The following is a 16,843-nucleotide window of genomic DNA, read 5'->3' on the forward strand; positions in this document are numbered from 1 at the left end:
TATTATTTTATTGTATGCTAATTTAAACTAAATAGTATTCTAATGTTATGAACTACTAAACCCTAATATAGAATGATTAGCATATATTATTGTAAGCTTAACAAGTCATCATTTATTATTTAATATTTATTAGGCCTATAACTAGATCTTATATTTAGTCTAGTTTAATTTGTAGTTTTTAAACTAGGAGGCTAGGGTTCAAAAGGTTAATGTACCACATAGCTGAACAATTATATTGTAACATTGTAGGGAGCTACAACAGAAATGTAACTAAATCTGTAGGCTTATAATGGCTTTTATATATATATATATAATACATATTTCCATGCTAAAGACATTCATTGTTACATCATGTCAAAAAGGTGGATAAGATAAATTGTTGACATTTAATTAACAGTTTAACACTCTTAATAGTCTGCATTGTTTTACTAACTTTTGCTGATAGAGGTCATGACAGCCTAATTGCTTTTGCTAGAGACATATCTCAAATTGCTCACTAACAAAGCTAGTTGAAGCCCCATGAGTGTGCACAATTTATTTGAATTGCAGGTATAATTAGATGTAGTAATTATCTTCAACCCTTAATACATCTTAAAGGGCCTAGAGAGGCTGATGGCTCAGGTATCATTATTTGCTATACTAACGATTCAGTTGTATATTTCAAAACCAAAGTAGTCATCTTTTTAAAAGAAAGATAGATCGTTACTTTTCTATAAATCTAAAAAAAATTTAATTTGCCTTTTATTGAGAAATGTTCATCATTGATGGTTACGAAAAGTTCTTTAATGCAGTTTTTAAAAAAACATTTTTTAACATATAAAGTTTGGAAATTAGTTGATTTAATAACTGTTCAATTTTTAATATTATTATTCTAGTTAGAAAAATAGTTACAAATACAATGCAAATAGTGAACTAGCTGTAGGAAGATCAAGTTGATTTAGCCTTTCAAGAAACAAGACAATTAAAAAAAAATTGATATGGTAAGATTTTTGTTGGTAACCAGTCAATGTGAAGTATTTTTGTTCTTTAATAGATTTTAATTGATTGTTAAATAAACGTGTAAAAAACTAGGCCCTATTTATTTATAAATTTGAGTCTCTAGATCATATTCAGGATAGATTCTAGTCAAATATATATGCAATGCAGCTTCATTAAAATTGTTCATATTTTATAACTTTATATAGCCTATATGTATTTACATTTTTAATTATCATTAAATAACAATAAATCAAAATAAACTTAATTTATAATCTTTTTTGTATTGTTAATAGACATCTATATTGGCCTATATAAATGTAGTACATAACAACAAATATAGAGGATACTTACAATTTATTTACAAAAATCTATATATAACACATTTTTTAATGCTCTATTTACATTCTTGAACATCTTTCAGTAATCATTATAGTCTCTCATTTTAAAAAGTCACTGAATTATGATGCACCTGTTAATGACAAGATTATGAATTGGAGACCTAGTCCTAGCTTTTATTCATTAAAGATCATTTACATTTTACAAATGACATCTCCAAAGTTTGCTTTTAATTAACAAAGTATCATCAATATGTCTAACTCCATGTAAAAGAGTTACTGTGTGTCCAAAGATTTAAAGCAGATAAAGCATATTTGATTGGTGAAGTACTGCTTGGAGGTTGTGTCATTACATTTTCTACTTTTCCCTTCTTGACCTTGGCATGAACATTTCCGTTAACTCTTTCAATCCATTCCAGTTTTTTCCATGAATGGATAATTAGGCTAGAAGGTGAATATAAACAAATAAATAATAATTTTTTTAATGCTTAAAATATTATTCTAAGATATAAGACAAATTCTATAAAGCTAAAATAATTCTGTAAAGCTATTATTATTATATAATGCTAAAAAAGTTCTGTATGCATTTAGATTCAGATTAAGATGCTGCTGATTGTAAATAAATTTAGGTACTTTTATTACCTTACTTAGTGCGCATGGACTTGTTTCTTGTATTTATCTTATCATATCATTCACCTCATTGCAAACACTAGAAAAAGTTAGAATGAAACGTTTAGTTCAAATTTCTACAACCAAATACACACTTGACGTTATCAGCTTGACCTATTTTCGTTCTCGGTCTCGCAGCTAAAAATATTTTAAAACAAATTAAATTGTTATAAATATTAGCTTGGCTCTAAATGCCCTATAAAACAATCATCACAATAATGGAGCAGACAATCTTTTTATGAAACAGTTTAATTTTTATTTTCTGAGATCCATGAATACATTGAAGCTTGACATTTCTGTGTAACAAGTTATTGACATAAGTGTGTGTTTAAGTAGTTTTGAACAAACAGCTTCAGCGTTATCTGTACTGATAAAAAAAGAAAGAATAGAGTCAACCTAAACTTAAAATGTTATTGTAGCATTGAACTAAAAATCTAGCCATGTTTCAGTCGGATACTAACACTCTCTCTCTGGATAAAATTGTTAATCATTCTGATACTAGAAAAGAGGATGGAATAGCTGTGTCAGTCATCAGTTACATCAAGCATCCTGTGAGCTAACAGTGTCTATTTTGTCCATATACTGATTTAACTTCTGACAGTTAAGACATTTTCTTTTTGTCTGCTGCTCTGTTACAGAGTAGGTCATTGTGTTGACATTTTCTCTGTCAGAGTAGGTCATTGTGTTGATTGACACTTTCTGTCACAGAGTAGGTCATTGTGTTGGTTGACATCTGTGCCATAGAGTAGGTCATTGTGTTTACATTTTCTCTGTCAGAGTAGGTCATTGTGTTGGTTGACATTTCCTCTGTCATAGAGAAAGTCATTGTGTTGACATTTCCTGTCACAGAGTAGGTCATTGTGTTGACATTTTCTCTGTCACAGAGTAGGTCATTGTGTTGGTTGATATTTTCTGTCACAAAGTAGGTCATTGTGTTGGTTGACATTTTCCCTGTCTTCTGCCCTGTCACACAGTCGTGGTTGCTAACTTAGCTGTTTGCTGTCAAGTGCTTTTGACCTGGTTGTTATATTGATAATGTTTGGTATGTAACTTGATAGTAAGAGAAAATATGAATAGAGTATTTTAATATTTGGATTATGTTGCATTGTGTTGAATGCTGAAAAAAACTCTTTTTGGTAGTTAATTAATAGTATGGGTTAACTGAATTGTTCTGTTTTAAAATCACATTTTCTATGTCACTATCACTCTAGGTTTTAAGTTTACCATTAGAATTTTGTTGAATTACCTCCCTCCTTCTATTAGTGAATCTCTGAGTCTTACTAATGTTGAAGGATTGATTAAGTAAATCAAAGGTTGCCCATTTTTTCTGTTTGCGTTTTACAGACAGCTGCTGTTATTTTACTGATGCATCTATTTATTGTCCACAGGAAAGTCTGCTAGGGAAGAGAGCTGAAAACGTGGTTGAGAATGGGCAGGATGAGTATGGCGCCACACACAACTCCTCCAACAACCGGCTGTTTGACAGGCAGGAAAACGCCAGGCTGCGGGCGGAGCGCCTGTCCAGCCAGGAAGGTCAAAGTTCAAGCGTGCTCAGCTTTCACAGCATAAACTATGAGGTGGATGTGAAATTGACAGCCTGCGGGAAAAGTGTGAAAAAACAAATATTGAAGGATGTCAGGTAAGTTCTTATTTCTTCATTTTGTTACAGAGTTAAGTTCTGTTATTAAAAATAAGTTTAACATATTGAATGGTTTTCTTAATGAAAAAAGTTAACTGTTTCTAATCTTTAAAAAAAATTATATATTTCAGTGGGATATTTAAACCTGGCATGAATGCCATCTTAGGACCAACAGGAAGTGGCAAGTCATCGTAAGTTTTTCAAAAACTTCAACTTCAAACATTGAAACAAGTTTTATACATAAATTTAGAACTGAAATGAATGTTGCTTGAAAGGTTGAATTTTAATTGACAGACTTTTAGATGTGCTTGCCGGAAGGAAGGACCCCAGGGGCTTGACTGGTACGATACTTCTGGATGGATTACCTCCCCCTGATAACTTCAAATGTCTTGTGGGTTATGTTGTACAGGTAACCAGCTCATTTAACATGGTGTTCTTGTGTCACATTATGTGGTTCTCTTGTGGGTTATGTTGTACAGGTAACCAACTTATTTAACATGGTGTTCTTGTGTCACATTATGTGGTTCTCTTGTGGGTTATGTTGTACAGGTAATCAACTTATTTAACATGGTGTTCTGGTGTCATCTCTTCTGTTGTTGTCTTGTGGGTTATGTTGTACAGGTAACCAACTCATTAACATGGTGTTTTGGTGTCATCTCTTCTGTTGTTGATATACCAGTTACACGGAAAACAATTTTTTTTCTTAACTAACATTTAGTTTGGTAAAAGAATGATGTTCACATCAGATGTAAAGCACATTTTTTTTGGGACAGCTTGATTAACGTTTGATTCGGTAAATGAAGGATGTTCATATTAGAGGCTGAATTTACCTTTTTTTGGATATCTTAATTAACCATGTTGACTTTGGAAAAGAACTTTGTTCATATTAAATTAAATCTTCTTTTGTTTATGGCACAGGATGATGTTGTGATGGGCACTTTGACAGTGAGAGAAAACTTTGAGTTCTCAGCAACACTGCGTCTGCCCAAGTCTGTTAAAAAGTCTGAAAGGAGAGAAAGAGTGAATCAAACCATTTACGAGCTGGGTCTGACCGAGGTGGCTGACTCAAAGGTGGGCCATCAATTTTTCATTAACTAAATTCACAATTAGGTCAGGTTAGGTTTGGCTGTCGCCCCTCCTAGAACATAGGCAGCTTACAAGAGCTTTCCAGGCAAATTGACAATTAACATTAATAAATAATTTATTCTACACAGTATTTCTGTTGATTCCTATTTGCGAGCAATGTAATAATAGATTGCTCTCTATGATGCAGGTGGGTAATGAATTCATCCGAGGGGTGTCTGGAGGGGAGAGGAAGAGATGTAACATAGGCATGGAGCTGATCATCTCTCCACCTGTTCTCTTCCTGGATGAGCCAACAACTGGCCTAGATGCTAGTACAGCCAATGCTGTCATGTTGCTCCTTAAAAGGTATGTCGTCAAAACATTGTGTTGGTTTCAAAAGGTATGTTGTCAAAACATTGTGTTGGTCTCAAAAGGTATGTCGTCAAAACTTTGTGTTGGTCTCAAAAGGGTATGTTGTCAAAACTTTATGTTGGTCTCAAAAGGTATGTTGTCAAAACACTGTGTTGGTCTCAAAAGGTATGTCGTCAAAACTTTATGTTGGTCTCAAAAGGTATGTTGTCAAAACATTGTGTTGGTCTCAAAAGTTATGTTGTCAAAACATTGTGTTGGTCTCAAAAGGTATGTTGTCAAAACATTGTGTTGGTCTCAAAAGGTATGTTGTCAAAACATTGTGTTGGTCTCAAAAAGTATGTTGTCAAAACATTGTGTTGGTCTCAAAAGTTATGTTGTCAAAACATTGTGTTGGTCTCAAAAGATATGTTGTCAAAACATTGGAGAGAGTGTGTTGGTCTCAAAAGGTATGTTGTCAAAACATTGTGATGGTCTCAAAAGGTATGTTATCAAAACATTGTGTTGGTCTCAAAAGGTATGTTGTCAAAACATTGTGTTGGTCTCAAAAGATATGTTGTCAAAACGTTGGAGAGAGTGTGTTGGTCTCAAAAGGTATGTTGTCAAAACATTGGAGAGAGTGTGTTGGTCTCAAAAGGTATGTTGTCAAAACGTTGGAGAGAGTGTGTTGGTCTCAAAAGGTATGTTGTCAAAACATTGGAGAGAGTGTTGGTTTCAAAATCAGCATCAGAGTATCACCAGACATATTGCTAACACTGTCGCAAGTTTTATTCTGGGCCTGAATTTGTTCAATTCTCTGAATCCCGAAAGCTCTGATAGGTACCTGTTCAGTTATGAAAAGTTACGGTAGCTGAGCACTAACTGACCACATTATCCCTTAAAAAACAGAGGGCACAGAAGCAAGTGAACTCTACTTCATCTGCCCTTTTAACCCTTTATGACTAAAAACGGTGCAAAGCAAGTTAGAATATGGTACCATCTACAAAACTAGTATCTTGCTATATTCTATTGCTTTTTACGACCATGCTACTGTAGGATGTTACATTTGATACACAACAATTAATATCATGCTACAATTGGTACCATGCTATAATTAATGCTATCACTATCATCTAAAGTTTACAAATTAGATAATTCTATTGTTTTAATTAGATAGACTAACATTGGTATACAACTCTTGTTCTACACAGACTAGCAGATGGTGGAAGGAATGTGATTTTCTCCATCCACCAGCCTCGCTACTCAATCTACAGACTCTTTGATTCTCTCATGTTGTTGTCTCATGTGATATTTCTTGTTCTACACAGACTAGCAGATGGTGGAAGGAATGTGATTTTCTCCATCCACCAGCCTCGCTACTCAATCTACCGACTCTTTGATTCCCTCATGTTGTTGTCTCATGTGATATTTCTTGTTCTACACAGACTAGCAGATGGTGGAAGGAATGTGATTTTCTCCATCCACCAGCCTCGCTACTCAATCTACCGACTCTTTGATTCCCTCATGTTGTTGTCTCATGTGATATTTCTTGTTCTACACAGACTAGCAGATGGTGGAAGGAATGTGATTTTCTCCATCCACCAGCCTCGCTACTCAATCTACCGACTCTTTGATTCCCACATGTTGTTGTCTCATGTGATATTTCTTGTTCTACACAGACTAGCAGATGGTGGAAGGAATGTGATTTTCTCCATCCACCAGCCTCGCTACTCAATCTACCGACTCTTTGATTCCCACATGTTGTTGTCTCATGTGATATTTCTTGTTCTACACAGACTAGCAGATGGTGGAAGGAATGTGATTTTCTCCATCCACCAGCCTCGCTACTCAATCTACCGACTCTTTGATTCCCTCATGTTGTTGTCTCATGTGATATTTCTTGTTCTACACAGACTAGCAGATGGTGGAAGGAATGTGATTTTCTCCATCCACCAGCCTCGCTACTCAATCTACCGACTCTTTGATTCCCACATGTTGTTGTCTCATGTGATATTTCTTGTTCTACACAGACTAGCAGATGGTGGAAGGAATGTGATTTTCTCCATCCACCAGCCTCGCTACTCAATCTACCGACTCTTTGATTCCCACATGTTGTTGTCTCATGTGATATTTCTTGTTCTACACAGACTAGCAGATGGTGGAAGGAATGTGATTTTCTCCATCCACCAGCCTCGCTACTCAATCTACCGACTCTTTGATTCCCTCATGTTGTTGTCTCATGTGATATTTCTTGTTCTACACAGACTAGCAGATGGTGGAAGGAATGTGATTTTCTCCATCCACCAGCCTCGCTACTCAATCTACCGACTCTTTGATTCCCTCATGTTGTTGTCTCATGTGATATTTCTTGTTCTACACAGACTAGCAGATGGTGGAAGGAATGTGATTTTCTCCATCCACCAGCCTCGCTACTCAATCTACCGACTCTTTGATTCCCTCATGTTGTTGTCTCATGTGATATTTCTTGTTCTACACAGACTAGCAGATGGTGGAAGGAATGTGATTTTCTCCATCCACCAGCCTCGCTACTCAATCTACCGACTCTTTGATTCCCTCATGTTGTTGTCTCATGTGATATTTCTTGTTCTACACAGACTAGCAGATGGTGGAAGGAATGTGATTTTCTCCATCCACCAGCCTCGCTACTCAATCTACCGACTCTTTGATTCCCTCATGTTGTTGTCTCATGTGATATTTCTTGTTCTACACAGACTAGCAGATGGTGGAAGGAATGTGATTTTCTCCATCCACCAGCCTCGCTACTCAATCTACCGACTCTTTGATTCCCACATGTTGTTGTCTCATGTGATATTTCTTGTTCTACATAGACTAGCAGATGGTGGAAGGAATGTGATTTTCTCCATCCACCAGCCTCGCTACTCAATCTACCGACTCTTTGATTCCCACATGTTGTTGTCTCATGTGATATTTCTTGTTCTACACAGACTAGCAGATGGTGGAAGGAATGTGATTTTCTCCATCCACCAGCCTCGCTACTCAATCTACCGACTCTTTGATTCCCTCATGTTGTTGTCTCATGTGATATTTCTTGTTCTATACAGACTAGCAGATGGTGGAAGGAATGTGATTTTCTCCATCCACCAGCCTCGCTACTCAATCTACCGACTCTTTGATTCCCTCATGCTGTTGTCTCATGGCGATGTTGCCTACCATGGCGTGGCGCGCGAGGCCTTGGATTATTTTACTTCTATTGGTATGTAGTGTTGTAACATTTGAATTTATTGTGTCATTGTTTAAAAAATGTTTTATGAGAAATAGAACATTAGGTTGCTAGCTACCTTCAACATATTTTAATTTTGTCATCTCACTATTATCATCTGACTGAATGATTGTTTATAGTGACCACTATTCTGTCCACATGACTGCCAATGTGTCACCACTGCCCCATCTAAATAACTGCCAATGTGTCACCACAGCTCCATCTAAATAACTGCTAATGTGTCACCACTGCGACTATTCCAGGGTACATCTGTGAGGAACACAACAACCCCTCAGATTTCTTCCTAGATGTCATCAATGGAGACTCTACAGCTGTCTCCTCCACACAAGACAAGCATGAGGCTGTGGGAGATGGGGCACTCTCATCTAGTCATGCTGATGATACAGGTATCTCTTTACATACACCAAACATTCACACACAACACACACACACACCAAATGTATTCACACACAACACACGCACAAAATGTATTCACACACAACACACCCACCAAATATTCACACACAACACACCCACCAAACATTCACACACAACACACACACACTAAATATATTCACACACAACACACCCACCCAACATTCACACACAACACACACCACCAAACATCCACACAACACACCCATCAAACATTCACACACAACACACCCACCAAACATTCACACACAACACACACACCAAACATTCCCACACAACACACACACACCAAACATCCACACACAACACACACACCAAACATTTACACACAACACACCCACCAAACATTCACACACAACACACCCACCAAACATTCACACACAACACACACACCAAACATCCACACACAACACACACACCAAACATCCACACACAACACACCCACCAAACAGTCACACACAACACACACACCAAACATTCACACACAACACATCCACCAAACATTCACACACAACACACCCACCAAACATTCACACACAACACACACACCAAACATCCACACACAACACACACCAAACATCCACACACAACACACCCACCAAACATTCACACACAACACACACACCAAACATTCACACACAACACATCCACCAAACATTCACACACAACACACCCACCAAACATTCACACACAACACACACACCAAACATCCACACACAACACACACACCAAACATCCACACACAACACACCCACCAAACATTCACACACAACACATCCACCAAACATTCACACACAACACACCCAATTTTATTTGTTCTCATCTCTTCTATTAATAAACACTTGTTTTTTTATTTTACTAAGATTAACATTTGTGTCTTTTGTAGGTGCCTTGACAGATCATGTAGTCGGTATAGAAGGTAAGAATAAAGATGTACACAGTTTACTACAGGCATTTTAATTGTGTTGAATAGGTTTAAAGCTGGTCCACTTAACAGCCCACCACACAGTTTATTGTACTCTTCTTCATTCTCTAGAACACATCCTTGTTTTATATACCACTAAACTCTGCAGCATGTTAATTATCAAGTTTTGTAAACATAACTTAATTCTCCTAAAGCAGAGCTACCTTAAATTGATGTTGTGTGTTACTGATCAATGATTTGTTTTCCAGACAATCCATTGAAGGAAAAGTTCAGACAGTCATCATGGTTTCAGTTGTAAGGTTTTTAAAAACATTCTATAAATTATTTTAATTCTACCTAACAAACACTCTTTCTTTTACTATTATGACGTTGATATGTATCTCCAGGTGAGTTAAAGCCTTTGTAACAAATCATATGTCTTGTATGTGTACAGAATAACAGATGAGTTAAAGCCCATACTAGACAACCATAAACAAGATGTAAACAATGGAACTGTCGTGCGAATAAGAAAAGTGGATTACAAAACATCTTTTGGGGTTCAGGTACACCATTCATAAGTTTTTGTGCATCTGGCCAATTTTTGTGTGTGTATTTTATTTTGTTAGCCTTGTGGACCTTTTTTTTTTTTGTGTGTGTGGAATTTCTAAAATTAGTTTTATGTATGGATCTACTTGTTCCATTTAGTTTTGTTTGTTAATGAGCTAGAATGCTGCTGCTTATTAATTGAATAAAATGTTTCAGCTGTTGACAGTATCCAAAAGATGTGTCAAGAATATTGCCCGCAACCCTCAAGTTTCTATCATGCAGGTATTGGATGAATTTTCAAATTGAAATGACTGAAATATTTCATTACAACGCATTACTTATTGTCAGTAGTAGATATCTTTCTTCCTTGGCAAATTCAATTTTTCTTTGACATAATTTATACTTGTCATACTTAATCCTTCTCATATATTGACAAAAAGGCAGTCTGTCTTGACAGACTAACGTGTGACCTGTTGTTTTGTTGTAAACCTTACACCTCCCCACACCCCACTGATAATTAACTCTAATGTTGCAGTTTGTTGTTATTGCCATTTTTGCTCTGATTGTTGGGGGTGTTTATTTCAACACCAGTAACTCAATGGATTCTGGGATACAGAACAGGTGACTTACTTGAAAAGAAATTAAGAAGCCATGTACTACAAAAAAACAGCCATCTATACAACAAACAGCAGCCATCAGCACAAAAATTAAAAAAACATGCACTATACAGAAACCTTTTTTTTGTCTAAATTAGTTCTTATACACAACAAGCTGTCACAAGAGTATTAGAGCATTTTGTTGTTATATTAATTCCACCAGTGTTCAAGCTATTGCCACATCCAACGGTTTTATTCTTGTTCTAGAGCTGGAGCTTTCTTCTTCATCATCATGAACCAGGTGTTTGGTAACATGTCGGCTGTGGAGCTTTTTATCAAAGAGAGGGCCATTTTTATGTAAGTTTTATTTCTGATGTTTTTTTATGGGAACTTTTTATCAAAGAGAGGGCCATTTTTATGTAAGTTTTATTTCTGCTGTGTTTTTATGGGAGCTTTTTATCAAAGAGAGGGCCATTTTTATGTAAGTTTTATTTCTGTTGTTTTTTTGGGAACTTTTTATCAAAGAGAGGGCCATTTTTATGTAAGTTTTATTTCTGATGTTTTTTTATGGGAACTTTTTATCAAAGAGAGGGCCATTTTTATGTAAGTTTTATTTCTAGTGTTTTTTTGGGATGGAATGGTAGGGATGATAGAGCAGACAGCTGCTAACCTGAGGGTCTGGAGTTCTGATCCTGGCTCATGTGTATAGGACATCCCTGTCCACCCATGTTAGGGAAAGTAAGTTCATCCGGCATAGTGCTGACCACACTATCTCGAGGTCACAGAAACTGATAAACTCTATTTCATCTACCCCATAGATCTCAAGCTCTGATAGAGTAGTTTTAATTATATGTGGTGTTTTAGTAGATGTGTGGTCTTACACACAGCAGTAAATGTATTTGGTAGCTAAATGATTTAGTGACAGTGGTAGTAAGTTGACATGTAATTTTCTAAATGAATTACTGACAGTGGTAGTAAGTTGAAGTCTAATTTTCTAAATGATTTAATGACAGTGGTAGTAATTTGAGGTGTAATTTTCTAAATGAATTACTGACAGTGGTAGTAAGTTGACATTTAATTTTCTAAATGAATTACTGACAGTGGTAGTAAGTTGAAGTCTAATTTTCTAAATGGATTAGTGACAGTGGTAGTAAGTTGACATGTAATTTTCTAAATGAATTACTGACAGTGGTAGTAAGTTGAAGTCTAATTTTCTAAATGAATTAATGACAGTGGTAGTAAGTTGACATGTAATTTTCTAAATGAATTACTGACAGTGGTAGTAAGTTGAAGTCTAATTTTCTAAATGAATTAATGACAGTGGTAGTAAGTTGATTTGTAATTTTCTAAATGAATTACTGACAGTGGTAGTAAGTTGACATGTAATTTTCTAAATGAATTACTGACAGTGGTAGTAAGTTGAAGTCTAATTTTCTAAATGGATAAAACAACCTGTCCCCAGACATGAAAATGTGGGTGGATTCTACAGGGTATCTGCCTATTTCCTAGCCAAAGTTTTCTGTGATGTCATCCCTCTAAGGATGATCCCTGCACTCATCTTTTCCTGCATTGTTTACTTTATGATTGGTGAGTGGGTTAAGTTATGATTGGTGAGTGGGTTAACTTATGATAGGTGAGTGGTTTAGTTTATGATAGGTGAGTGGTTTATCTTATGATAGGTAAGTGGTTTAGTTTATGATTGGTGAGTAGTTTAGTTTATGATGGGTGAGTGATTTAGTTTATGATAGGTGAGTGGTTCAGTTTATGATTGGTGAATGGTTCAACTTATGATAGGTGAGTGGTTTAACTTTTGATAGGTTAGTGGTTTACCATTTATCTTGTTTATCATAGGCTAGTAGTGTATTTATAATAGGTAAACTGTTTATATTGGCTGAATGCTGCTAAACTACAATATTACAAGTAACTCATTAAACAAGGCTGGTTACCCTTAAGTTATATTTAAGCCTGTACATTTATCATCCCTCCCCTGATCTACATGATCATGTCTTATTATTTGTTTACTAGGTCCATGCTAATTGTTTTCAGGACTTCGACCTGGGGTAGATCATTTCTTTTTTTTCACCTTGAACTTGTTCCTGACGGCCCTGGCAGCCTCAGCCTTGTCATTCGCCATCAGCTCAACAGTCAGGATATTTGCCTTGGCCAACCTGTGTTTGGCTTTGTGTTATGTTTTTATGATGGTAAGTTGTGTTTCACTTTGTGTTATGTTTTTATGATGGTAAGTTGTGTTGGGCTTTGTGTTATGTTTTTATGATGGTAAGTTGTGTTTGGTTTGTGTTATGTTTTTATGATGGTAAGTTGTGTTGGGCTTTGTGTTATGTTGTTATGATGGTAAGTTCTGTTTGGCTTTGTTTTTATGATGGTAAATTGTGTTTGGCTTTGTGTCATGTTTTTATGATGGTAAGTTCTGTTTGGCTTTGTGTTATGTTTTTATGATGGTAAGTTGTGTTTGGCTTTCTGCTATGTTTTTATGATGGTGTTTTGTGTTTGGCTTTGTGTTATGTTTTTATGATGGTAAGTTGTGTTTCACTTTGTGTTATGTTTTTATGATGGTAAGTTGTGTTTCACTTTGTGTTATGTTTTTATGATGGTAAGTTCTTTTGGCTTTGTTTTTATAATGGTAAGTTGTGCTTGGTTTTGTGCTGTTTTTATTATGGTAAGTTGTGTTTCACTTTGTTATGTTTTTATGATGGTAAGTTGTGTTTTGCTTTGTTTTTATGATGACAAATTGTGTTTGGCTTTGTGTTATGTTTTTATGATGGTAAGTTGTGTTTGGTTTGTGTTATGTTTTTATGATGGTAAGTTGTGTTTGGCTTTGTTTTTATGATGATAGTTTGTGTTGGGCTTTGTGTTATGTTTTTATGATGGTAAGTTGTGTTAGGCTTTGTACTACGTTTATGGGTGGTAAGTTTAGAGATCTGAGTGTCTAGGCTTCTGTTTCCTGGCTGGTGTCTAAAGACTGTTGTGGGGTTACTTTTTTTTATTTTTACTGCTTGACATTTTCCTTCACCACCGACTGTGATTTAAATAACAATTTTTGTTTCTGTTTGCAGCTGTTTAGCGGTCTGCTGATCAATGTTGGTGATCTTGGCGACTGGATTAGCTGGATCAAGTATCTTAGTATATTCAGATTTAGTTTAAATGTAAGTAGAATTTTAATCACTGAAAATAATAGTTGGGAAATGGACAGGTTAAGTATACCAGAGGGCCACCTATGACTAGTCAAATTGTTTTGGAGTTGAAAACCAATCACAAAATCTACATTTAAGTTAGGGATACATGTACAGGTGATCTCTTCTTCGTCTGATGCTAAAAAAGTATAAGAAACTAGCTTTAGACTTAAGGTTTATTTATTCAGAACTTGTATGAGTTATTTATTAATAAATCAATGAATTTACTCAGGTATTTTATTATTCCCCAGGCCCTGAGTGTAAATGAGTTGAAGGATCAAGTGTTCTGTAACAATGCAACACAGTGGTAAGCTCTCTTGTACAGTCTAATATGAATGTTAGGATGGGTTTTTTGAAGTCAAGCCATTTACTTTCCTCCAAGCACTTAGTCTTGTTACATTAATATGCTATGGGAGTGCGATGAAGTATATCAGGCAACTGTAGCCAGATAAATTTTAATAAAAATAGCCATATTGATGTTCACTAAGTTGTAACTCATTCATGTCCCCAGTATATCAGGCAACTGTGGCCAGATCAATTTTAATAAAAATAGCCATATTCTTTTGGTCACCAAGCTGTAACAACTTTTTCATGTCCCCAGTATATCAGGCAACTGTGGCCAGATCAATTTTAATAAAAATTGCCATATTCTTTTGGTCACCAAGCTGTAACAACTTTTCTTGTCCCCAGTATATCAGGCAACTATGGCCAGATCAATTTTAATAAAAATAGCCATATTGTTGGTTACCAAGCTGAAACTCATTTATGTCCCCAGTATATCAGACAGATATGGCCAGATAAATTTAAAAAAATAGCCATATTTTTGGTTACAAAGCTGTAACAACTTTTTCATGTCCCCAGTATATCAGGCAACTTCTACCTAGAGCAGCAGAAAATCCCCTACCAGACAATCTGGGACCTGTGGTTGAATGAGGCAGCGATGGGCATCATGATCTTCTGTTACCTCTTTCTGGCCTACATCCAGCTTAGGAGGATCAAAAAACTCAAGTAGACACACTTGCAACATCAAGTAGACATCCCCCCTGCAACATCAAGTAGACATCCCGCCCTGCAACATCAAGTAGACATCCCGTGCAGCATGTAAACATCCCTTCAAACATTCACGCTGCATCGATTAGACATCCCTCTTAAGTAGACATCCCTGTAACATTCAGCAGACATCCCTGTAACATCAAGCACACATCAGTGAAGCAATCAACTCTATAGTTGAATGACATCCAGCCACCATTCCTCTCAGTATTACTGGCCTCTGAGCCCCACTAGTCTGTGTGTGGATGTCAGTGTATGGACCATCTGTCAAGCCTGTGACCTTTGTGTGGAGGTCAGTGTATGGACCATCTGTCTAGCCTGTGACCTTTGTGTGGGGGTCAGTGTATGGACCATCTGTTAAGCCTGTGACCTTTGTGTGGAGGTCAGTGTATGGACCATCTGTCCAGACTGTGACCTTTGTGTGGAGGTCAGTGTATGGACCATCTGTCAGCCTGTGACCTTTGTGTGGAGGTCAGTGTATGGACCATCTGTCAGCCTGTGACCTTTGTGTGGAGGTCAGTGTATGGACCATCTGTCAGCCTGTGACCTTTAGGGGTCAGTGTATGGACCATCTGTCAAGCCTGTGACCTTTGTGTGGAGGTCAGTGTATGGACCATCTGTCAGCCTGTGACCTTTAGGGGTCAGTGTATGGACCATCTGTCAAGCCTGTGACCTTTGTGTGGAGGTCAGTGTATGGACCATCTGTCAGCCTGTGACCTTTGTGTGGAGGTCAGTGTATGGACCATCTGTCAAGCCTGTGACATACTCTAATGTTGATTGATTCTAAACATGTATTTTTATTTAAATCTTGCACATTAAGTTAAGTGCCAGTTCAAGTTGTTCATTCCTTCTATGCAACAGAGTAGAAATGTCATATATTATGGCATTAGAAAAGTATGACATTGAAAGTCATGTCACATGATCTTTGATGTAATAACATGACGGTAACATGAATAAATTATCTTTTTACAGTTTTTTTTACATAGTTGTTGAGGTTTTATTTCGTAGCTGTGATGGTTTTTTTTTTATAGTTGTTGAAGTTTATTTTCCATAACATGTAGAGGTTTTATCTCAGGACTGATGTTGCTGTCTCCAGCTAAACGCCCCTTTTACCCCGCGGGTCTGAAGTTAGCACATATGAACTCTCCCGCAGTCACATTTTACCAGTTCAACTAATTGAATTTAATATACTTAAGTAAGAGGGGGGGGGGGGGGAAGGAACCATCAAGACCGCAATCTGGTAGTTACAGAGACAATCCACAGTTTTATTAATAATTTAACGGGTCGTCATTACTGACACCAGAGCACGCCCACTGATACCATTCACGAAATATATTTAAAAAAAAAATTAATGTAGAATTTCTATTAGAAAATTTATATATATAATTCTCTTCTTGGAGACGCTAGAAAACAAGCTGTAAGCGTCAGTGGCGGAACTAGAAAAAAAGGGCCACCCCGCAAAAAAATTTTTTAGGCCCCCCCCCTATATATATATATATATATATATATATATATATATATATATATATATATATATATATATATATATATATATATATATATATATATATATATATATATACAAACACAAAATACGAACATAAGATACTCATTGCTGGCCTGTTCGGGTTTTGAAAAAAAAGTGTTTTTTTTTCCAATTAAAGCAAATTACATCAACTTGTCATGTATGTGTGCGCATTAGTCTATTTGAAAAATCAGCTTATATTTATTTCTGCTATAAGACATAGTCACCTATAGTCGGTCAAAAGTATATAAACCGTGAAAGCTTTGTAAAAGTAATGGTGTCTCGTGTTATGTTTATTGTTATTTTTTTTCGTATTTATAT

General features: G+C 36.2%; 1 protein-coding gene across 1 annotated transcript; it reads left to right on the plus strand.

The window, feature by feature from the left end:
* Positions 1-2,322: 2,322 nt before the first annotated feature.
* On the plus strand, positions 2,323-15,977 carry LOC131927690 (broad substrate specificity ATP-binding cassette transporter ABCG2). The gene is made up of 19 exons (XM_059283450.1): positions 2,323-2,533; positions 3,371-3,621; positions 3,753-3,812; positions 3,916-4,030; positions 4,540-4,692; positions 4,895-5,052; positions 8,118-8,269; positions 8,539-8,682; positions 9,597-9,629; positions 9,884-9,929; positions 10,069-10,177; positions 10,377-10,442; positions 10,696-10,781; positions 11,024-11,113; positions 12,219-12,343; positions 12,803-12,957; positions 13,831-13,920; positions 14,199-14,254; positions 14,809-15,977. Exons 1-19 carry the CDS (start codon positions 2,423-2,425, stop codon positions 14,957-14,959), a joined length of 2,151 nt encoding a protein of 716 aa, XP_059139433.1. The 5' UTR covers positions 2,323-2,422; the 3' UTR covers positions 14,960-15,977.
* Positions 15,978-16,843: the final 866 nt, after the last annotated feature.

Source organism: Physella acuta, unplaced genomic scaffold (genome assembly GCF_028476545.2).
Source record: "Physella acuta isolate Inbredline_101_S28 unplaced genomic scaffold, ASM2847654v3 ptg001429l, whole genome shotgun sequence".
In the NCBI taxonomy this organism is placed as follows: domain Eukaryota; kingdom Metazoa; phylum Mollusca; class Gastropoda; family Physidae; genus Physella; species Physella acuta.

What these genes read in the sequence shown, in the direction of transcription:
- LOC131927690 (XM_059283450.1), top strand. Translation starts at nt 2,423, where the DNA reads ATGTTTCAGTCGGATACTAACACTCTCTCTCTGGATAAAATTGTTAAT. An exon ending in CCGAGGTGGCTGACTCAAAG is followed by an intron (nt 4,693 to 4,894) that starts GTGGGCCATCAA and finishes TCTATGATGCAG; the next exon opens with GTGGGTAATGAATTCATCCG. An exon ending in AAAGAGAGGGCCATTTTTAT is followed by an intron (nt 11,114 to 12,218) that starts GTAAGTTTTATT and finishes ACCTGTCCCCAG; the next exon opens with ACATGAAAATGTGGGTGGAT.